Source organism: Oncorhynchus mykiss, chromosome 15 (assembly GCF_013265735.2).
Source record: "Oncorhynchus mykiss isolate Arlee chromosome 15, USDA_OmykA_1.1, whole genome shotgun sequence".
Classification (NCBI taxonomy): Eukaryota; Metazoa; Chordata; class Actinopteri; order Salmoniformes; family Salmonidae; genus Oncorhynchus; species Oncorhynchus mykiss.
The window spans coordinates 52,153,880-52,176,635 of NC_048579.1; the positions used below are offsets into that span (position 1 = coordinate 52,153,880).

Genomic DNA, 22,756 nt, shown 5'->3' on the forward strand with positions numbered 1-22,756 from the left:
CACGGATTTTGGCCAATGTTCCTCAAGTTTTCTCATCAATTAAACTAACAGGTTTCTGTTTCCAAAACCAGAATCTGAAACAAACAGAGTGGACTGCGTTTTGTAGACATGACCATTTGCCAAGGTTTCAAAAAATTGCGTTGTTTAGAAGGAGTGCAAGGTTGAAATAGAGTTATCGCACAGGCGCACTTCCCATAGTAGGCGTTCCCTAATGCTTAAACGCGCCAATAGGATCTCACTAGTTCGTGCTTGCCTCTCCCCACCTCCTTGCTCGTTCTGCCCACTGTGCTTAATTTGTTCCCGTTTCAAACGTCAGGCTTTGTTCCATCTTGGGTTAGTTATAAGAATCTTTGGTATAAGCATAGGCGGACTGGATCGTACCGTTCTCTCAAAAAATATTTTAATTGCGCTTCTTTTGACGAATTTGCATTCATTTTTAATATAAAGATTTTATATGTGTATGTGATACATGTTGTGTAACAACCGCTTAATGCTCTCAAGATGATCTAGTCCTGCATTTCAAAAAGTGCGCACTCCCCCCGTTAGGTGTTTGGTTTATTCCCACAGACTGCCATGTTGGATTGAGCCACAAATCTGCTGCTGTTCGCGCTGGAGTTCCGATGAAACTTTAGTATCTACCGTCTTCAGGACGTTGCAGTAATGTTCTCATAATTTGGATTGAAGGAGGACCTTGCGTTGTGTTTGGAACCAACGGGGATGTTCGCGTACTAAAGCGGTTTCTATCGGGTTGTGGTCAGACGTGCATCGATGTGAGGGTCCGGTTGCAGGCCACGGCAGATCAATGACTATTTGTTTGAGTTTCATACATCGACGAATCGGAATCATAACACACCTTTTGGTTGATTGTCAGTAATGAGTGGCCATCTGCCGCAACGGCGGCCCGCTAACAATGGATCCATACTGCTAACCCCACAAGAGAACGACTGTCTCTTCAATTACCTCGGCAGGAAATGCACGGTAAGTTTTATCAGTCATACTTTCTTTACTAATTGCTCATGGATGATGTTTACCCGTTTCAGGATGAATTGAAACCTGTGTAATTGATGCCTCCAATATATTTGATAAAACAATCTAAAGGGAAACCACTCTCGCCACTGGCACTGACGTTCCTTCCATTGGCTTGGGCTAGACCGGTTGAACAGGGTTAAGGAAAAGGGAATGTTGATATCCCAGGACACAGTGCCATTTAGGCGGTAGAAAGTTTGTCAAGCCCGGAGGCCTCTTGTGTTTCCTGACACACCTGCATAGCATGGAAACACCCAAACGAGGTAAACCACTGTTAACAAGAATGTGCTCCTCAGTTTTGTTGGCCTAGACGAAGGCCAGTGTTTGGATCTGGAAAACCCATCAACCCGGCTACGAATTATTATTATTCGTACCAGCGTTGCATAATGCCTTGGCAGATTTCGGAAGCCGCCTGTGTGTTCTGAACAATCTGTCTGGCATGCTACAACACTTGCCATTCATTGTTCTGCTGTCCACACGATACTTTCTCATAGGCAATCACACGATTCAATTCAGTTGACTGCTCTCCTCGGGTTTTTTTTCTTCCGCAATCAGTGGAGAATGTGTCCAATGTAGCGTTAGTGTATCACTGGCAAATTATCTCTGCTGGGCAAGGCGCTATTTAATGTGACGGCCTGAAATGTATGTTATATAACGCGTTTTGTTATCAATTGACACTTCCAGGAAATTATATTTCAATAGAAGCAATGTGTCCTCTTGAAATATGATCTGCATTGATTGCACTCTTTAACCTTGGGTATTTTAAATTGGTGTAATGTACAATAGAATTGTAACCTACACTTATGTCAACAAAACAGTACAGTATCTATTCGCTGTTGTTTTTTTTAGATCAAGTTGACACACTGGGGTGTATGTCAATAAACTACCTGGCTAGCCTTGGGTGGTTAACTAATTGTCATCAGATGACAATTCAGAGAGAATGCACCCACCCTGTATTTCACTCTCCATACAGGTATGAACTTCCTGTAAACACCAGGTTGGTTGATACAATTGGACGCCATTTCATGTTGTTAATCAGTTCATCGGGCATGTGGTTTAATCAGATTTCCTCGTGGATATAGGTCAGGATGTGTTGCGTAATGTTTGAAACTAAGTATGGCTTCTTGGCAGGTTTCTGCCCCGTGTGAAGACGGATACTGCTCGCACAGGTTCCCTACGGTGGTTGAGCCGACAGTTTCTCCAGAGTAGATGTTTTCTGTCTCGGGTAGTAACTTTCCCATGCCACATTACCACACCCTTCCCCATATTATCTGGCTTTGAGTCATGTTACCTTTGTCATGTTCACAAAGTAGGCTAAGGTGGTGTGGGGGAAGTAGTCTTAATTTACTTCCTACTGCTCACGTGGTGGGCCAGAAGAGAGTCCCGCCTCCTACCTGTCAGTCAGTCATACATACCTGTCCCACGTGTCTCTGCACATGTGTTGTACACCTGCATACACAGCCAATGACGTCATTCCACAGACATCCAGGCCATGTCACTCACCATGTGACACAGCCCAGGCAGTTGCGTGAGGAACATTCCTGCCTCACTCTCGTCTTGAAAAAAAAATATTTTAAGTTGAGTGATTGCTTGTTATGTAGTGGTCTCACGTAGCTAGAGAAGAAAATGCAGGAACTCGTCATTGCTGCTGCAGTCTTTTCTCTTCCTCCACAGAGAACTGAACACTGAACAGCCCCTGGCTTCTGTGTTTTAACCTTTGGTTTATTCCATTCGTTAAAGGCAAGTAATGTTATGCTAGCTGAGCCAGAAGCTAATGTCTAATACCCAAGTTGCCTGTTGAGACGTAGCTGTTAAATGCTACTCGGAATCAGAGCTGTCAGTGGATTTCAGCTCAGTGTCTCTCTCTCTCCTCTCTTTCAGTCATTCATACATATAAACAGTGAGCCGCAAACTCTGAAACGCAGGGCCCTGCCAGATGATGAATCACACGTGTGAGAGGTCCAACCTGTGTTGCTGTGGCTTTACTGACATTCAACTCATTGGTATTCCTACTGCTTCACTTTTTACTATCAGCACCGGGCTAGAGTTGGAAGCTATCCAATTCGTGTGTGTATGTGTGAGACTGCCTGAGCAGCAGTCCTCTCCGGCAGGAAGTGCGGTAGTCAACCTCCTTCAGTGTTTTGTGCAGGAGTGGCAAAAACTTGCCTTTTGATCTTTACCACATACTCTCCTTCCCAACCTCTTCCCTGTTCCCACTCTTTCCCCACTTCTGCCTCCCCTTACCAGCCCTACTCTGGGCCACTGCCTCCCCTTACCAGCCCTACTCTGGGCTACTGCCTCCCCTTACCAGCCCTATTCTGGGCCACTGCCTCCCCTTACCAGCCCTACTCTGGGCCACTGCCTCCCCTTACCAGCCCTACTCTGGGCCACTGCCTCCCCTTACCAGCCCTACTCTGGGCCACTGCCTCCCCTTACCAGCCCTACTCTGGGCCACTGCCTCCCCTTACCAGCCCTACTCTGGGCCTCTGCCTCCCCTTACCAGCCCTACTCTGGGCCTCTGCCTCCCCTTACCAGCCCTACTCTGGGCCTCTGCCTCCCCTTACCAGCCCTACTCTGGGCCTCTGCCTCCCCTTACCAGCCCTACTCTGGGCCTCTGCCTCCCCTTACCAGCCCTCCTCTGGGCCTCTGCCTCCCCTTAACAGCCCTATTCTGGGCCTCTGCCTCCCCTTACCAGCCCTATTCTGGGCCTCTGCCTCCCCTTACAAGCCCTACTCTGGGCCTCTGCCTCCCCTTACCAGCCCTATTCTGGGCCTCTGCCTCCCCTTATCAGTGTCTGTATTTCCTACTACTCTCCAGTCTCTACTCCTTCCCAACTCCACTCTGAATTTCCCCCTCTCTTTCTGTCCTTCCCAACCCCAGCCATTCCTACCCTATCCCACTTTTTAGGATACATGGGAAATACTGTCAGGACATGGATGGACACTGCCGTGCATTCAACATCCTGTTTGTTTCCCCCTGTGAGCCCTCTACAGTCCCACTGGCTGTAGTGTGTAGTAGCACCAGCAGCCTGGAGAGTGGTGCCATGGCGAGCTTTGATGATGTCACTGGGACTGGGTGCCTCCTGTGGCCAGCGGGGCTCGTTCTGGCTGCCGCTGGAGAGGCTGATGGATGATACAGCTCAGCTCTGTGACCTCACTGCGGTAGCACAGCCCACTAGATGAGCACAGACAGATATTGCTTTCTTTGAAATGTATGCCGTCCCCAGTCCCTGCACAGCACATCTGTGTGTAGTTAGCTACTAAGTTTTCTAGTAAACTTGGTTTACCACTTTCTGCTCTGGCCTGCCTTTCATCTGCAGGGCAATGGGCCTGAACCCCACTGCGACAAGGCTAGTAAACTCAGGGAAGAACCTGGGCCCCGTTTCCCAAAAGCATTTTAAGGCTAAGTTCGCTGTTAGAACTTTCGTAGGAGCATCGGTAAATCTCTGTGCTGTTTCCCAAAACCGTTGTTACTAAAGTTGCACTTGAAAGCGCTCGTTATTTACCGTTATTTAATATGGAGTTGGTCCTACCGTTGCTGCTATAACAGCCTCCACTCTTCTGGGAAGGCTTTTCACTAGATGTTGGAACATTGCCGCTGGAACTTGCTTCCATTCAGCCACGAGCATTGAGGTTGGGCACTGATGCTGGGCGATTGGGCCTGGCTCGCAGTCGGCGTTCTAATTCATCCCAAAGGTGTTCAATGGGGTTGAGGTCAGGGCTCTGTGCAGGCCAGTCAAGTTCTTCAACACCGATCTCAACAAACCATTTCTGTATGGACCTTGCTTTGTGCATGAGGGCATTGTCATCCTGAAACAGGAAAAGGCCTTCCCCAAACTGTTGCCACAAAGGTGCAAGCACAGAATCATCTAGAATGTCATTGTATGCTGAAGCATTAAGATTTCCCTTCACTGGAACTAAGGGGCTTAGTCCAAACCATGAAAAACAGCCCCAGGCCATTATTGCTCCTCCACTTAACTTTACAGTTGGCACTGGCATCCGCCAAACCCAGATTTGTTTCCACTGATCCAATGGTGGCGAGCTTTGCAACACTCCAGCCGACGCTTCGCATTGCGCGTGTTGATCTTAAGCTTGTGTACGGCTGCTCAGCCATGGAAACCCGTTTCATAAAATTCCCGCCGAATAGTTATTGTGATGACGTTTCTTCCAGAGGTAGTTTGGAACTCTGTAGTGTGTTGCAACCAATGACAGACAATTTTTACGTGCCTCAGCACCCAGTGGTCCCGTTCTGTAAACTTGTCTGGCCTACCACTTCTCGGCTGAGCCCTTGTTGCTCCTAGTCGTTTCCACTTCACAATTACAGCACTTACAGTCGACCAGTGCAGAAATTTGACAAACTGACTTGTTGGAAAGGTGGCATCCTATGATGGTGCCACGTTGAAAGTCACTGAGCTCTTCAGTAAGGCCAGTCTACTGACATTGTCTATGGAGATTGCATGGCTGTGTGCTCGTTCTTATTTTATACACCTGTCAGCAATGGGTGTGGCTGAAATGGCCGACTCCACTAATTTGAAGGGGTGTCTGCATACCTTTGTGTGTGTGTAAATAGACATGTACATATATATTTGTCACATGCTTCGTAAACAACAGGAATAGAGCTCAGCACAGGCAAAGTCCTAGAGGAAAACCTGTAACCAGTCTGCTTTCCACCAGAAACTGGGAGATTAATTCACTTTTGAGTAGGACAATAGCTAAATCACAGGGCCAAATCTACAATGGGAGTTGCCTACCAAGAAGACGACGAATGTTCCTGAGTGGCCAAGTTAGTTTTGACTTAAATCTACTTGAAAATCTATGACATGACCTCAAATGTTTGTCTAGCAATGATCATCAATCAACTTGACAGAGCTTGAAGAATTTTGAAAATAATAATGGGCAAATATTGTACAATCCAGGTGTGCAAAGCTCTTAGAGACTTACCCAGAAAGACTCACAGCTGGAATTGGTGCCAAAGGTGCTTCTACAAAATATTGACTCAGGGGTGTTTGTACTTACATTTGAAGTCGGAAGTTTACATACACCTTAGCCAAATACGTTTAAACTCAGTTTTTCACTGACATTTAATCCTAGTAAAAATTCCCTGTCTTTAGATCAGTTAAGATCACCACTTTATTTTAAGAATGTGAAATGTCAAGATTTATTTCAGCTTATATTTCTTTCATCACATTCCCAGTTGGTCAGAGGTTTACATACACTCAATTAGTATTTGGTAGCATTGCCTTTATATTGTTTAACTTGGGTCAAACGTTTCAGGTAGCCTTCCACAAGCTTCCCACAATAAGTTGGGTGAATTTTGGCCCATTCCTCCTGACAGAGCTGGTGTAACTGAGTCAGGTTTGTAGGCCTCCTTGCTCCCACACGCTTTTTCAGTTCTGCCAACACATTTTCTATAGGATCGAGGTCAGGGCTTTGTGATGGCCACTCCAATACCTTGACTTTGTTTTCCTTAAGTCATTTTGCCACAACTTTGGAAGAATGCTCTGGGTTATTGTCCATTTGGAAGACCCATTTGCTTGGCAGGCTACTTTTACCGTCTTGCGTGAGGAGACCGCCTAGATGTCAGTAAGCCATACAGAGGACGGTACTGGTACACGTGTACACACACACACACACACACACAAGGACAGGGTGACTTTATTCCTGCTGAGAATTGAACAACGCTGCGGTAGTCTAAACTCTGCCAGTGCTGTCACACCTCTGTAGTAGTGTTTCTGCGCATACATTATTTTCTGACCTTGATTTAAAGGTCGACTTGGTAAGATGAGGTTGCCCTGAGCAGATCCGCGGACTTTGAGATGAGCGCGATGCAAACATTTTGCGCAGTCACAGAGTATCTTGCGCAGGTGCGCTTCACACAGTTTCAGCATGACCGCTACGGGACCAAAACAGCGGAGAAGTTTAGCCACGCGCTTCCACGCTCTTAGTTGTTGTATAAGTCGGCCTGATATTGTGTTTACTTGGGTCCTTGAGTGTACCTTTTTTTTTTTTAACTAGAAAGTTGATTCCATTGAGGTCGAATACCTCTGTTTTATTAAAGTAAAAAAAAAAAAGTTAAAAAAATCACTGTAAAGTTAAATCCCTATTCCATCCATTTTACATTTTAGTCATTCAGCAGATGCTCTCATCCAGAGCGACTTAGTTAGTGCCTTCATTCCTTGTATTAGGGGTACTATATTCTCATCACAATCATTCATTAACCCCTTGTGCCTCTCTCTGTCGCTCTCTCTGTCGCTCTCTCTGTCGCTCTCTCTGTCACTCTCTCTGTCACTCTCTCTGTCACTCTGCAGTCGCTGTGTTCTGCAGTGGTGCAGGTATATGCAGCAGACAGGAACTCAGCTTGGACCAAGAGGTGCTGTGGTGTGGCCTGTCTGGTCAAAGACAACCCAGCACGATCCTACTTTATCAGGGTGTTTGACATCAAGGTGGGTTTAGTTCACACACAAAACACAGACCAACTCGGGGACATGGCAGCACCTTTACAATGTCCTTTACTATAGAGATGAGAGACACACACACACTAAATCTGTTGAAGTGCCCTTGAGCAAGGCACTTAATCCTAATTTGCTCTGAGTGTCCCGCACTACTATGGCTGACCCTGTAAAACACATATCCTCTCTCTCTCGCTCTCTCCCCACAGGAGGGTAAAACCGTGTTTGAGCAGGAGCTCTACAACAACTTCTCAATCACCGTTTCCAAATCTTACTTCTTCACGTTCGCAGGAGATGTGAGTTATACCTTTCTCTATGTACTTGATAAATCTTGCTCCAGCCAAGTCCTTTCACATGACATGGCCATTTGTTTATGGCAAAAACCTGTGTGTTGTTTTTTCAAGCTTGCCGTGTTCGTTCGTTCTTATGACATTCTACTTCATGCGTTTGTGGTTGTGCGTATTTGTGTGTGTAGTCGTGCCAGATGGGACTGAACTTCGCAAGCGAGGAGGAGGCCAAGCATTTCCGAGTCGCCGTGGGAGACCTGCTGGGGAGACGACAGAGAAAATCTGGTGACTACCGACGCCATCTTTGATTCTACTGACCTCAGACATCTATTAAAACCATCTCCTCTCCTCTGACCTCAGCGCGGTCTGCTAATGATTGGACAGGTCCTCTCCATTTTGAGATATATATCTCACCTTTATCTGCCATCTCCTTTACTTCCTAATTGTTCAATTGACAGCTCTCTTCCTTTCTCTCTCTCGCTCTTCCTTTCTCTCTCTCGCTCTCTTCCTTTCTCTCTCTCGCTCTCTTCCTTTCTCTCTCTCGCTCTCTTCCTTTCTCTCTCTCGCTCTCTTCCTTTCTCTCTCTCGCTCTCTTCCTTTCTCTCTCTCGCTCTCTTCCTTTCTCTCTCTCGCTCTCTTCCTTTCTCTCTCTCGCTCTCTTCCTTTCTCTCTCTCGCTCTCTTCCTTTCTCTCTCTCGCTCTCTTCCTTTCTCTCTCTCGCTCTCTTCCTTTCTCTCTCTGGCCCACTGTTACCTCCGGTAGAAGGGGAGCAGATCTAGAATCAGCTTTACCATCTCTGAAATCCTAACTAGAGGTCGACCGATTATGATTTTTAAATGCCGATATCGATTATTGGAGCACAAAAAAATAGCCGATGCCGACTATTTATTTTGAATGAACACTTTTATTTTAATATAATACATAAATAAAATCTATTTAGTCTCAAATAAATGACATATGTTCAATTTGTTTTAAATAATCCAAAAACAGTGTTGGAGAAGAAAGTGAAAGTGCAATAATTGCCATGTAAAAAAGCTAACGTTTAAGTTCCTTGCTCAGAACATGAGAACATATGAAAGCTGGTGGTTCCTTTTTAAAATGAGTCTTCAATATTCCAAGTTAAGTTTTAGGTTGTAGTTAATTATTATAGGAATTATAGGACTATTTATCTCTACACCATTTGTATTTCATATACCTTTGCCTATTGTATGTTCTTATAGGCACTATAGTATTGAAGCATAATCTCGGGAGTTGATAGGGTTGAAGACATAAACAGCGCTGTGCTTCAAGCATTGCAAAGAGCTGCTGGCAAACGCAGGAAAGTGCTGTTGGAATGAATGCTTACGAGCCTGCTGCTGCCTACCACCACTCAGTCAGACTGCTCTATCAAATATCAAATCATAGACTTAATTATAATATAATAAACACACAGAAATACGAGCCTTAGGTCATTAATATGGTCAAATCTGGAAACTAGCATTTAGAAAACAAAACATTTATTATTTCAGTGAAATATGGAACTGTTACGTATTTTATCAAACGGGTGGCAACCTTAAGTCTAAATATTGCTATTACATTGCACAAACTTCAATGTTATGTCATAATTATGTAAAATTCTGGCAAATTAGTTTGCAACGAGCCAGGCGGCACAAACTGTTGCATATACCCTGACTCTACGTGTAATGAACACAAGAGAAGTGACACAATTTCACCTGGTTAATATTGCCTGCTAACCTGGATTTCTTTTAGCTAAATATGCCGGTTTAAAAATATATACTTCTGTGTATTGATTTTAAGAAAGGCATTGGTGTTTATGGTTATGTACAGTTGTGCAACGATTGTGCTTTTGTTAAATCATCACCTGTTTGGCGAAGTAGGCTGTGATTCGATGATAAATTAACAGGCACCGCATTGATTATTTGCAACGTAGGACAAGCTAGTTAAACTAGTAATATTATCAACCACGTGTAGTTAACTAGTGATTATGTGAAGATTGATTAAAAAAAATACATTCTAAGATAAGTTTAATGCTAGCTAGCAACTTACCTTTGCTCCTTGCACGCAGTCTCCTCGTGGAGTGCAACGTATTCGGCCATAATAGGCATCCAAAAATGGCAATTACCGATTGTTATGGAAACAACTTGAAATCGGCCCTAATTAATCGGCCATGCCGATTAATCGGTCGACCTCTAATCCTTAACATAAACATGTGCCTGATCAGCTAAGACCAGTGTCCAAGGGCAACAGTGCTCCTGAAGTACTCCTGGAAATAAGCTTGCTATAATAAGGTCAGGACTGTTTGCCCTCTGTCCCAAACAAGCAATTTGTCTATGCAGTCTCTGTATGGATGATGGCCCTCGACTCTTTTAGATCTGAGCTCCGTTTTGTCAGTCTGCCTGTGATCGTTCTGGTAAATTACTAACTCGTACACCTACGCTTGACAATTAATCCGTACACACACATACACCCCTGCTGCTTATAAACTAGCTCGGTCCGAACCCCCCCCTCCCCTTGTTGCAGAAGAGTTCCTCTTTGATCCGTGCACTTCAGTCACCTGTAACTCCATGCCAATCCCTCACCTCTCCCTTTCACTAACACTAACACACAGCACTATACAGGAGTTTAATTCTATACATTTTGTTTTACAGAAAAGAGACGTGACCCTCCAGGTCAAAATGGTAGGTCCTTCATGAAATTCACTCGGGTCTTTTTTTTTTTTTTTATAATTTTAATTTTAATCAGACATTGATGTAGACACTACGCTTTTAAACAACTCAGAAATGATTTGACTTAAAATATTCCTCCACAAACACAATCGTCACTCCCCGACTTCCCCACATGGCTTTGATTGAATGGTTCCAGTGTAAAGCCATTGGATAATCCCCTGATAGCAGGGTCTTAGAGTGAACACCTCTCTCAAGCCCCTGGCTAACAGATGACCTCTCCCCAGTCTTAATATTAACCAAAAGGGGCATGGAAGTACTGTATATCTGACTGTAGCATCAGTGGTGAGAGGCAATTTCTAAGTACATACATCCACTATACAGGACATGCTTTAGGTATTCTGCACACACACACTCTCCAGAAAGCCAGTTCCACAGGGACGTTGAGCAGATCCCTCCCCTCAATCTGAAAATACCAAACCTGTAACAACACTCATTCTCCAAACCAGGCCATATGAATAATCAGCCTACATTCACAGTAGATCACTTAGCTATAGATAAGATATATATAACCTTGTAGCGTATAAGCGGCATCTCATGCTCAAATCCCCTCTCATCAGCACCCAGACAGGCTGGGGGTGATACGGTTCATGTCACTTGGTACCAGAGCTTTCCCCAATTGTACAGATACTATAGCAGTCAAAAGCTCTTTTAGAGATGCTCTCTGAACTGGTCATGTAGATTTGCTGTTGTGGAACAGTACAGTGGCACACTTTCATAGCACTCCTTGGCATCGCTTGGCAACAGTGCATACTATTGGACTTCAGCTAGTTTGCTCTGCCTGGCTCCCCATAGTATTGTACTGGTCTGACTGGGTGGACAGACGGTGTCAACCCCTGCTCTGCTTAATCAGGCTAAGAGGATTTAATTCAGCTGCTAATGTTAGTTACTGCACAGCACTCACACTACCCCAGTCCCCTAACACTCATAGCAATGGCTATGTGGAACGGAAGGAGTTGTGGTGCGGGGGTAGAGGAAAGGGGGAGGTCAGAATTGGTGACATTTTCTCTTCATCATAGCGGTGAACTGTAAACAGATTGCTGAGGGTTGTTTTTGCATGGTGCGGCCTAGACCTATCCTGTCCCCTTGATCAAATCAAATGTTATTGGTCACATGCACATGGTTAGCAGATGTTAATGCAAGTGTAGCGTAATGCTTGTGCTTCTGGTTCCAACGGTGCAGTAATATCTAACATCTAACTAATCTAATATCTAATATTCAGCCATATTCCCAGACCTCTCTCCATGGTTAAATTGGGTGGTTTGCGCTTTCAGTTTTGCGCGAATGCCGCCATGCATCCACAGTTTCTGGTTAGGGAAGGTTTTAATAGTCACAGTGGGTACAGCCTCTCCAATGCACTTCCTTTAAAAATTCACTCACCGAGTCAGCGTATAGGACGATGTTATTCTCTGAGGCTGACCAGTCATCTGACCATATCCCAGTCATCAAAACAATCTTGAAGCGTGGATTCCGATTGGTCAGACCAGCATTGAATGGTTCTAGTCACTGGTACATCCTGTTTGAGTTTCTGCCTATAAGACGGTAGGATCAAGATGGCTTTGTGGTCGGATATGCCGAAGTGACGGAGGGCTTTGTATGCATCGCGGAAGTTAGAGTAGCAGTGGTCAAGTTTATTACTCCCGCGCATAGTGCCCAAGCCAGACTGGCATGGCTTGGGCTTTGCCCATACAGACAACATTCCGGTCTGGCTGGCATTGTGTGTTCTGTCTGCGGTAAGGACAGGTGAGAATGACCCTGCGGATAGGAAGAGGGCACAGACAGATCCGCATTGGGCAGATGGATGTGGTACCGTGTTTGTTTGGGTTTGGGTGTGTGTCTGCGGAATTAACTGTGTTCACCCGGGAAGGTTCCAGTTTTCGTTGCCTTGAATGCCCTCTCTCGTTCACCTCTCCCGCTCCTTATCGCTCTCTCCCTTTTTCTCACACCATCTCCCCTCCTTTCTCCATGCTGTCTCTTGAGTCCTGTCTCCCACCCACCCAGCCAGCCTCTCTCTCTGATGTAGATTCATCATGTTTAAGAGAACCTCAGGGATTATGGTGGATTAGCAGTGGGCATTAATGGTTATGTAAAATCCAGCATCATCGTGATTTGCTGGGATTAGAGGTGGGCTGGAGTTGGGGGTGTGGTTTGGTCCGCTGGTGGAGAAGGGCAGAAGGGAAGGGATGAGAGAGTAAGGGAAAGAGTCAGGCTCAGAGCTGGGACCTGGCAGTGCTCCCTGTTGTGAAGGGGAGGAGAGAGTACTCAGTTTGGAGGCGGGGCCAGCTGTTGCTGTGGCATTTGCCCAAACCCTAGGCTCCTCACTTAGCCGGAGGGTCTTAGTCTGCCTGGCTCTGCCTGCTGTCTGTCTGGTCAGTACCCTGCTCAGTCTCCTCTCTTGATCTCTCTGGTTGCTCCTCCACCTGGTTCTCTGGATCTGAAAATCCTGGAGTTGGTTCTCTAGTTCTGTGGCTCGCACACCCTGTGTTCCTTTCGGGATGTCTCTCTGATTATCAGGACCAAAAGATCTCTGGATCAGTGGATCTCTAAGCTATAGCCCAGGACTGGGCACCACGTAGTCTTGCCGCCCCCCATGCTGCCGCCATCGCTCTGTGATGATGTTCTGTACCACCTTCCTGTCCTCTCCCTCTGAGGACCTATCTGAGGGGGGAGGAGGAGGGATCCATCCAGGAGGGTGTCTCTCCACCCTCCACTGCCTGATCCTTCCCCAGGAGGAACTATATGCACCCCCCTCTGACCCTACCAACCGCCTCTCGCTACGCCACGGGGACCAGGCCTGCGGCGTTGTTGGTGAAATGCTTCTGGACGTCAACATGGCAGCTGCCGGAGGGTGTAAGGGGGACAGAGGTGGGAGGAAGGGGGACGGAACTCCCTGTGACTGTAGTCCCTCAGTCTCGCCCTCGGTCAGAAAGAGCCCCCGTGGGGACTCGAGCCACAGAGGTAGGTGGCTGAGGAGTCAGGACACTCATGTCCGTAGAATTCAGTTTGGTTTGACCACCATGTGGGTGTCACAGGACGTGTGAGCCGCAGGCAGTGGCAATATTATTCCGTGTGAGGTTTCCACACGCATCTCATCCAGTCAGTGTGGTGGTCGTTTTTCTTGTCTGCTGTGCGTTGGTTAGCAGACACATCTCTCTGACTGTCCTAAGCCTAATGGGAGGCATTCGAGAGGAGATGGTTGTACACAAGGAGTGGTTAGTGAGAATGTAATGTGATCCCAGCAGCAGATTGTGTTGTGACGCTGGCTGAACTCTCCAGGTGTTAAAAGCCAACGCACTGTGTCAACCTGTGTGCCCTCTCATCAAACTAATTGGAGGAGGACGAGTCAACGATGGACGTAGACCTCATTAATGAAATGTCAAAAGTCTCTATTGTAATCCAGTATGTTAAACTACCTAGATCTGAGACTCTGGTCTTCCCCAGACCAAGACTCTCCGGGCCTGTTGCGTTGTGGGTACTGTAGTTCTGACTCTCTTCTCCCCCCCCCCCCCCCCCCCCCCCCCCCCCCCCCCCCCCCCCCCCCCCCCCCCCCCCCCCCCCAGGCCCGGCCCTGCCCATGGCCACGGTGGACATCAAGAACCCAGAGATCAACACTGTGTCACGGTTCCACGGACACACCTCTCAGACTAACATGGTGAGCAGCAGCTTCAATAACAACAACAGGAAGGAGAAGAAGGTGAAGGGAAAGAAGGGCAAGAAGCTGACCAAGGCAGACATCGGAACGCCCAGCAACTTCCAGTGAGTTTTCCATTCCTTTCTCATTTATTACTCTCTATTCTGTTCTATATGATTGTTATATTCTGTTATGTTCTATTTCATTCTGTTCTATTTAGGTGTATTTTGTTTTTAAATTCTGCTCTTTTTTTTGTGTCACACCTGAGCAGTAAGGGTCATTCTCAAGCCCACAGTGTGGTTTGAATCCTCACATGACATTAGATTTGTGGGGAACATCTAGTTCTGTGATGTCAAGTTAGGATGTGGCCCGTTGGGGTCATCTGTGGGGTATTGCATGGCTAATGTATAGAGGAGTACCTCTAGCCATACTGCCATGTGTTAATGTGTGGCAAAGAGTTGATGGGACTTTTTAAAATCCTGGACATATTTTTAATCTCATGTAATATGTATCTGGCATGATTGATGCGAGGATTCTGTCCCGTGTTTTTAGGACTAGGACACTGGTAGTCAATACTATAGTACTGGCTTACTGAAGTAGTGTAAACCAGGTGTATTTAACCAGGGGTCCACCCTCCGGTACTGCAGGGACCCGTGGGGGAAAAAAAAAATATATACATACACTGCTCAAAAAAATAAAGAGAACACTTAAACAACACAATGTAACTCCAAGTCAATCACACTTCTGTGAAATCAAACTGTCCACTTAGGAAGCAACACTGATTGACAATAAATGTCACATGCTGTTGTGCAAATGGACTAGACAACAGGTGGAAATTATAGGCAATTAGCAAGACACCCCCAATAAAGGAGTGGTACTGCAGGTGGGGACCACAGACCACTTCTCAGTTCCTATGCTTCCTGGCTGATGTTTTGGTCGCTTTTGAATGCTGGCGGTGCTTTCACTCTAGTGGTAGCATGAGACGGAGTCTACAACACCACACAAGTGGCTCAGGTAGTGCAGCTCATCCAGGATGGCACATCAATGCGAGCTGTGGCAAGAAGGTTTGCTGTGTCTGTCAGCGTAGTTTCCAGAGCATGGAGGCGCTACCAGGAGACAGGCCAGTACATCAGGAGATGTGGAAGAGGCCGTAGGAGGGCAACAACCCAGCAGCAGGACCGCTACCTCCGACTTTGTGCAAGGAGGGACAGGAGGAGCACTGCCAGAGCCCTGCAAAATGACCTCCAGCAGGCCACAAATGTGCATGTGTCTGCTCAAACGGTCAGAAACAGACTCCATGAGGGTGGTATGAGGGCCTGACGTCCACAGGTGGGGGTTGTGCTTACAGCCCAACACCGTGCAGGACGTTTGGCATTTGCCAGAGAACACCAAGATTGGCAAATTCGCCACTGGCGCCCTGTGCTCTTCACAGATGAAAGCAGGTTCACACTGAGCAGGTGACAGAGTCTGGAGACGCCGTGGAGAACGTTCTGCTGCCTGCAACATCCTCCAGCATGACCGGTTTGGCGGTGGGTCAATCAAGGTGTGGGGTGGCATTTCTTTGGGGGGGCCGCACAGCCCTCCATGTGCTCGCCAGAGGTAGCCTGACTGCCATTAGGTACCAAGATGAGATCCTCAGACCCCTTGTGAGACCATATGCTGGTGCGGTTGGCCCTGGGTTCCTCCTAATGCAAGACAATGCTAGACCTCATGTGGCTGGAGTGTGTCAGCAGTTCCTGCAAGAGGAAGTCATTGATGCTATGGATTGGCCCGCCTGTTCCCCAGACCTGAATCCAATTGAGCACATCTGGGACATCATGTCTCGCTCCATCCACCAACGCCACGTTGCACCACAGACTGTCCAGGAGTTGGCGGATGCTTTATTCCAGGTCTGGGAGGAGATCCCTCAGGAGACCATCCGCCACCTCATCAGGAGCATGCCCAGGCATTGTAGGGAGGTCATACAGGCACGTGGAGGCCACACACTACTGAGCCTCAGTTTTACTTGTTTTAAGGACATTACATCAAAGTTGGATCAGCCTGTAGTGTGGTTTTCCACTTTAATTTTGAGTGTGACTCCAAATCCAGACCTCCATGGGTTGATAAATTTGATTTCCATTGATCATTTTTGTGTGATTTTGTTGTCAGCACATTCAACTATGTGAAGAAAAAATATTTAATAAGAATATTTCATTCATTCAGATCTAGGATGTGTTATTTTAGTGTTCCCTTTATTTTTTTGAGCAGTGTATATACATACACACAGTACCAGTCAAAAGTTCTGACACACCTTCTCATTCAAGGGGTTTTCTTTATACTCTTTTCCACATTGTAGAATAATAGTGAAGACATCCAAACTATGAAATAACACATATGGAATCATCTAGTAACCAAATCAAAATATATTTTAGATTGTGCAAAGTATCCAACCATTGCCTTGATGGCAGCATTGCACACACTTCCGACAGTCTTGAAGGAGTTCCCACATATGCTGAGCACTTGTTGGCTGCTTTTCCTTCACTCTGCAGTCCAACTCATCCAAAACCATCTCAATTTGGTTGTGTGATAGTGGAGGCCAGATCATCTGATCTCAAATATTAAATCTCAGCCGTCATACCGCTCCGGAAGGGGACGCGTTCTGTCTCCAAGAGATAAACGTACTTGGGTGTGTAAAGGGCAAATCAATCCCAGAACAACAGCAAAGGACCCTGTGAAGATGCTGGAGGAAACAGGTGCAAAAGTATCTATATCCACAGTAAAACGAGTCCTATATCGGCATAACCTGAAAGGCCGCTCGGCAAGGAAGAAGCCACTGCTCCAAAACCGCCATAAAAAGGCCTGACTACGGTTGGCAACTGCACATGGGGACAAAGATCATAGTTTTTAGAGAAATGTCCTCTGGTCTGATGAAACTGTTTGGCCAAAATGACCATTGTTATGTTTGGAGGGAAAAGGGGGACGCTCGCAAGCCGAAGAACACCATCCCAACCGTGAAGCATGGGGGTGGCAGCATCATGTTGTGGGGGGGTGATATATATTTTTGATGTTTTTATGAATATCACTAGCAACAGAATAAACACATTTTGAGTTAGTAGTATCTTTCTATCCAACTTTATTTCTCAACTCCTAATGTTAAGCTAATTACAGTCTCTGGAGTGTTTGACATAGCCTATTCGCAGGTGCTTTTTCAAAGCCTGACAGTGTGGCGGGTGCAGTGTCCAAGGCAAGACATACATTTTTGCCAACACATGATTCACCCTTGTTTAAACAGCTGCTCTTAGCGAAAATGTGCTTGGAGTTACCTTTCTAGCTTGGCTACTTTTAGAGTTTACACTTCCTCTTGTGTGTGAGTTTAGGGTTTGGTATGTGTGTGTATAGTAGGTAGCATATGTGATCATTCCCGCAGGCTCTGTACTCCTCTCTGTCTGATCATGTGTTTCCTTCCAGGCACGTTGGCCACGTCGGCTGGGACCCTAACACAGGCTTCGATGTGAGTATGACTGACCGACTGACTGACTGGGTTCTGACTGAGGAGATATTGTTGTTGTCTACACTGTAGCATCTGACTAGTAGAATCATCCCCTACTTCTAATGGTATGGGACATTTTAAAGTTTTATTGTCGCATGCACAAGTACAGTGAAATGCCGGTCTTGCAAACTCAAACCAGTAGGCCTGGACAGTGGGATGGTTTCTCCGAGGATGTGTATTATTGGGAGAAGGGGGGGGGGGGGGTGTTTTTACCCCCCTTACGAGTTCTCAGGCTCAGAACTTGTTTATTTCTGATGTCGTGTTCATCAGACATGATTCTCCTCTGAACTAAATATGAAATATTATGTCATCGCTCCTCTCAGCCCCCTGCAGAAGTCACTAAACCTGTTTCTGCGTCATCCATTCAGTTGTTTCCAAAAAAGGATAAGTAATTATTGCGTGGTGTTCTACACGCACATCGAACAGACGGGGAACCGGATGATTTGTTGACATTTCTAAAATTAAGGTTTCAATGATTTTTGAGTTTGAGCTTTAATATTTTCAAGAATTTAAGTGGAGAGAGAGAGAGAGATGAGCGAGTTTAAGAGAAAGAGCTGTAGGGTGGTTTAACATGGTTCGACAGGAACAGGAAAGAATACCCCTTACAGCAGTAATTCATTACATCAAAACACAACCTGAGTTACATAAACTAAACGCTAAACTAAGCTGTTGTTTTGTGTCTCTGCCCAGAGATCTAGAGTGGTGGTTTAAAGTAGATGTGATATAAACCTGTGTAATCTAGTTCTGTGTGAATATAATCCCACAGCCTTCAATCCACTCTCCCGCCTGGGCAGTGCCAACCTGGCACAGTTCCCCCTCAGCCACCAGGTGGCGATGCAGGGGCTGTTTACAACAGGGGTGCCAACATCTGAGCAGTTTATCTGAACATGAGACCGCCAGCTCTGACATGTGTTTCTAACTGAGTAGTGTTTTATCGTTCTAACTCATTGAGGTTCAAACTAAGTGAAGTTGTAACCAATTGAAGTGCTGAGTGATGTTCTAACTGAACCCGGCATTGGTTCAATTCCTGTTAGTTTCTTTTCCAGTATTTCAGTGTGGTTCCAACCCAGTGTTCTCTTCTCTCCTCCAGCTGAACAACCTAGACCCGGAGCTGAAGAACCTGTTTGACATGTGTGGCATCTCTGAGGCCCAGCTGAAGGACAAGGAGACCTCCAAGGTCATCTATGACTTCATTGAGAAGAAGGGAGGCGTGGAGGCAGTCAAGATCGAGCTCCGCAGACAAGGTGTGTGTGTGTGAGAGAGTCGGGGGGGGGGGGGGGGGGAGGAGACTAAGGGCTTTAGGTTCTGTGTTTGTCAGAAGAATATCCATAGTGACTGACAAACAAGTAGTCTTGTAGCCTAAACTGTGATAGAGTCCATGTAGATTGTTTAGTGCTCTAATGTTCATCGTATGTTCCTCAGGTCCTCCACCTCCGAGGTGGTGTGGTAGGTTGGTTTATCTCTGCATGGTGCTGCTGTGGCATTAACCTGACTGGGAGCTGTCTGATAGACTAACTCTGACCTCTGTAGGACAAAAGAGTAGTTCCATCTCTGTCCCAAAGTCTAACATGGGGTTTCCCCAAACTGGGTCCTGTGTGCACGTTTTGTTGCCCTAAACTATGATTATTTGAATCAGCTGTGTAGTGCTAGGGCAAACGCCCAAAAATGTGCTCCCAGGAAGGGGCCCCAGGACCGAGTTTGGGAATCCCTGGTCTAACACAGGGGTGCACAACTCAGGCCCCCGAGTTCCTCAGGACTGATGCCCTTGAAGACCAGGGTCTCTGTCCAGTGTCTTGAGTAGGAAGGGTGATCTAGGCTCTGTTTTCTCTTCTAGATCATAATGAATAAGATTCTATGGAAAGAGCCTAGATCAGCACTCCTAATCGCAGACCCTTTGTGGAGAAGGACCCATAGCTGTGCAACCCTGGGCTGGATCTAACATGTCTGCCTTGACAGACCAGACCAGGAGTCAGTTTGCAGTGTGCTGAAGAGACGTTTGCCTTTTGACTTTAGAATATCATGTTAGTCAATGCTATGCTACCACAGAGCTTTTGTTTTGAGTTTCTGGGTTAGTTGAGAAGAATAACATGAAGCATAGCTGTCCCTAGTGACTACAGTCATTACTGCATGCTGTCATACCAGCAACTGAGCTGTATTTATTGCTGCCTTTCCTCCTGAGGTTCTTCTAGAATTGAAAGCATGTTGTGAAGTGTACAGTAGGCTCAGTATGTGTTAATATGCAATAGTCGATTCCATGCAAAAATAATGTATCTTCTCTCTGGTCCAGCCCCCCCACCCCCTCCTTCCAGAGGTGGACCACCACCCCCTCCCCCACACCAGACTTCCGGCCCCCCGCCCCCACCCATCAGGGGAAGGGGCGCACCTCCACCTCCTCCCCCCTCCAGAGCGCCCACCTCAGCCCCACCACCACCTCCCCCCTCCAGAACAGGCATGGGAGCTCCACCCCCACCCCCAACCAGAGGCCCTCTGCCCCCTCCTCCCCAGCCTTCCCATGCCTCCCTGGCTCCCCATGCCCCACCTCCTCCCCCGCCTCCCTCCTCCGCCCCAGCAGGTATGGGTTCCGGAGCACCCCCTCCTCCTCCCCCGCCTCCCGGCCCTCCTCCCCCACCCATGCTGCTGGAAGCTGATGGAGGGGGTGGTGGTGCTGGTAAGCCCTCAGCCCTGTTGAGCCAGATCAGGGAGGGGGCTCCGCTGAAGAAGGTGGAGCAGAAGGAGAGGCCCGTTTCCACCAGCACCGGCCGAGACGGTCTCCTCGAACAGATACGACAGGGGAAGCAGCTAAAGGCTGTGAGTGGACATTACCTTATACACTACACTCTAACCCCTATGCCCATGTTCCCTATACCCTAGCTCCTACCTCAACCACTAAAAGCCAATTTATGATTGCTCCGGCATTGCGATCCAGATGCTGAGTACTGAGGGTATGATGCAATTGTAGAGCTTAATCGAGCTCTGTACCGCATCACCGTGCACCTCTCAAATTTTGTAACAATGTGGAGGGCTCCGTATTGCTCTGTATAGCTCCGCATTGACATGATTGGTTGGCGATAGGTGGGAGCGGGAAGTCCTCTATAAACACACAAATCACTTCCTTGACATCTTCCTTCACAACAGCTCTGCGAAGCGCAGGAAGTATGAATGGCCTGACTTCTACACTTCCCCTACCCTAGTGATACTAGATGCACATTCCCCTATACTGGAGCGTGTTGACTGGTGTGTATTCCTGCGTGTTCCAGGTGACTGACGAACCAGTGTCAGGAGGACCCGCCAGTCCCTCAGCCGGCATCGTAGGAGCTCTGATGGAAGTGATGCAGAAGAGGAGCAAAGCCATCCACTCCTCAGGTACACACACACACCCATATACATATCAGATAAGAGGTTGCCGTTATATTCATACCAATGTATTTTCTATGTTCGTGTGTCTCTCTCTCCCTAGATGATGACGACGATGATGATGAGGAAGAGGACTTTGAGGATGATGATGAGTGGGATGACTAGTGACACCCCCCCCCCAGATGATTATGACAACACTACATTGTTCCTAAATTGTTTTTCTAAATCTTATTCAAATGATAATGTAAATGTTTTATCGATTTGCTGTATATTTTTGTTGCCTTTATGCTTTTTTTTTTATTTGTATTCTGTGCAATACCTCATTTAATCTGTAAAGGTTTGTCATGTTCTCTTTCTGTAAAGTTGTTCTCTCCTGCATTAACATTTTTTTTATGTCAAGTTTCTCTTGATCTGTAGAGTTCAGTCAGTGACTGGAGGGAGAACAAATGAACAAACTGACAGGGCCCTAAATGTTAAGAGTTGTTAAGAACGAGAACACTATTTTCATACCCTTCTCTTACTTAATTTTTACTTATTCAAAAATCCTAGTTTAGCTCTTATTTTCTTACGAAATCAGCTCTGTTGGAATATTTAGTCCCATTCGCTGTCAATGGTAAATCTACTCAGAGTTTGTATTTTTGCACGAATTGAAAGAAGCGGCTCAGTACGTGAATACGGAGCAGTATCATGGCTGTATCTGCAAAGTTATGCTTTAAAGGCTACCGATATCACTTCAATTATCCAATACTGTCAACCCGTACACTACAGTAGCGCACACACACACACACACACACACACACACACACACACACACACACACAGCTGTCTGCTCTGCGTTTCGGCTTGTTTCATCAGTTACAATATACAGTTACAGTATACTCTACAAACATATGTTTTACTGTAGCAATCAGCCGCCTGCAGTTCTTTGTTTGAATCAGGTCGGTGCGGATGCAACGCTTGAGGAGGAATTAGTGTTAACTTAATATGACATCTGAACTGTTTCACTAACAAAACTGTCCTTCAGGACCAGTGAACTACACTAACACTCATCTACCATTGAAACTAACCTAGTCTCTACACAGAGGGATACTGCTTTCTCATTGGGGAAGGGAACTAATGCTGTTTTTTACAGTATCGCTCTGTCTGTTTTCACGGTTAGTGAAACTGTTCAGTAACCAGGATATATGGACCTCAAACCTTCAGAAATGAGGTTGGAAGAATAATGGACTATTAAATTGTACACTCGAATAAATGTTAATATTTACAGCGACGCTCTCCTGTTTTCTGTGGGATGGATGTGAGTATGATGATAAATATGACCAGCCGTTGTACAGTAGGATACTGTACAATAAGTGTTTGTTTGGGCCTAGGGTTGTTTGAGGGAGAGCAACTCCTGAGTGTTTACTTGTTTTGATGTTTGAGCACGTTAAAGGCGTGCACGTGGATGTGTGCGTGCATGTGCACTAAGCCCTCTGGCAACCCTTCCATCAGTAGTGAGTGATGACCAGAGCTCTCATCACCAGCAGCTTGGCATGATTGAGCAGACAACAGCTGAGACATATTCACATGGGGTCTTTGAACGATACATATAGCATTTAATGAATAGAGCAGACTTGAATCTCTCTTATATGCTACAGAGCATTTCTGATCTACACTTAATAGTTCTATCTGACTGTCCAGTGATGTTCCACGGTCTGTCTGAATACCTGAATAACCCCCTGGTATGTCTGCTCCCACAAACTGATCTCAAACTGAAAT

The 22,756-nt window shown here is 46.3% G+C and overlaps 1 protein-coding gene across 2 annotated transcripts; it reads left to right on the top strand.

The window, feature by feature from the left end:
- The first annotated feature begins 275 nt into the window (after positions 1-275).
- On the top strand, positions 276-22,264 carry LOC110490276 (neural Wiskott-Aldrich syndrome protein). Of its 2 annotated transcripts, XM_036944575.1 has the most exons (11): positions 276-978; positions 7,334-7,468; positions 7,684-7,770; positions 7,950-8,046; positions 10,410-10,439; positions 14,045-14,240; positions 17,563-17,605; positions 18,735-18,888; positions 19,932-20,452; positions 20,902-21,007; positions 21,102-22,264. In XM_036944575.1, exons 1-11 carry the CDS (start codon positions 874-876, stop codon positions 21,161-21,163), a joined length of 1,536 nt encoding a protein of 511 aa, XP_036800470.1. In that variant the 5' UTR covers positions 276-873; the 3' UTR covers positions 21,164-22,264. The 2 variants fall into 2 exon arrangements, with proteins under 2 accessions (XP_036800470.1, XP_036800471.1); XM_036944576.1 differs by lacking the exon at positions 10,410-10,439 and having other exon boundaries at positions 279-978.
- Positions 22,265-22,756: the final 492 nt, after the last annotated feature.

What these genes read in the sequence shown, in the direction of transcription:
- LOC110490276 (XM_036944575.1), top strand. Translation starts at nt 874, where the DNA reads ATGAGTGGCCATCTGCCGCAACGGCGGCCCGCTAACAATGGATCCATA. An exon ending in ACCTCGGCAGGAAATGCACG is followed by an intron (nt 979 to 7,333) that starts GTAAGTTTTATC and finishes GTCACTCTGCAG; the next exon opens with TCGCTGTGTTCTGCAGTGGT. An exon ending in GGAACGCCCAGCAACTTCCA is followed by an intron (nt 14,241 to 17,562) that starts GTGAGTTTTCCA and finishes GTTTCCTTCCAG; the next exon opens with GCACGTTGGCCACGTCGGCT.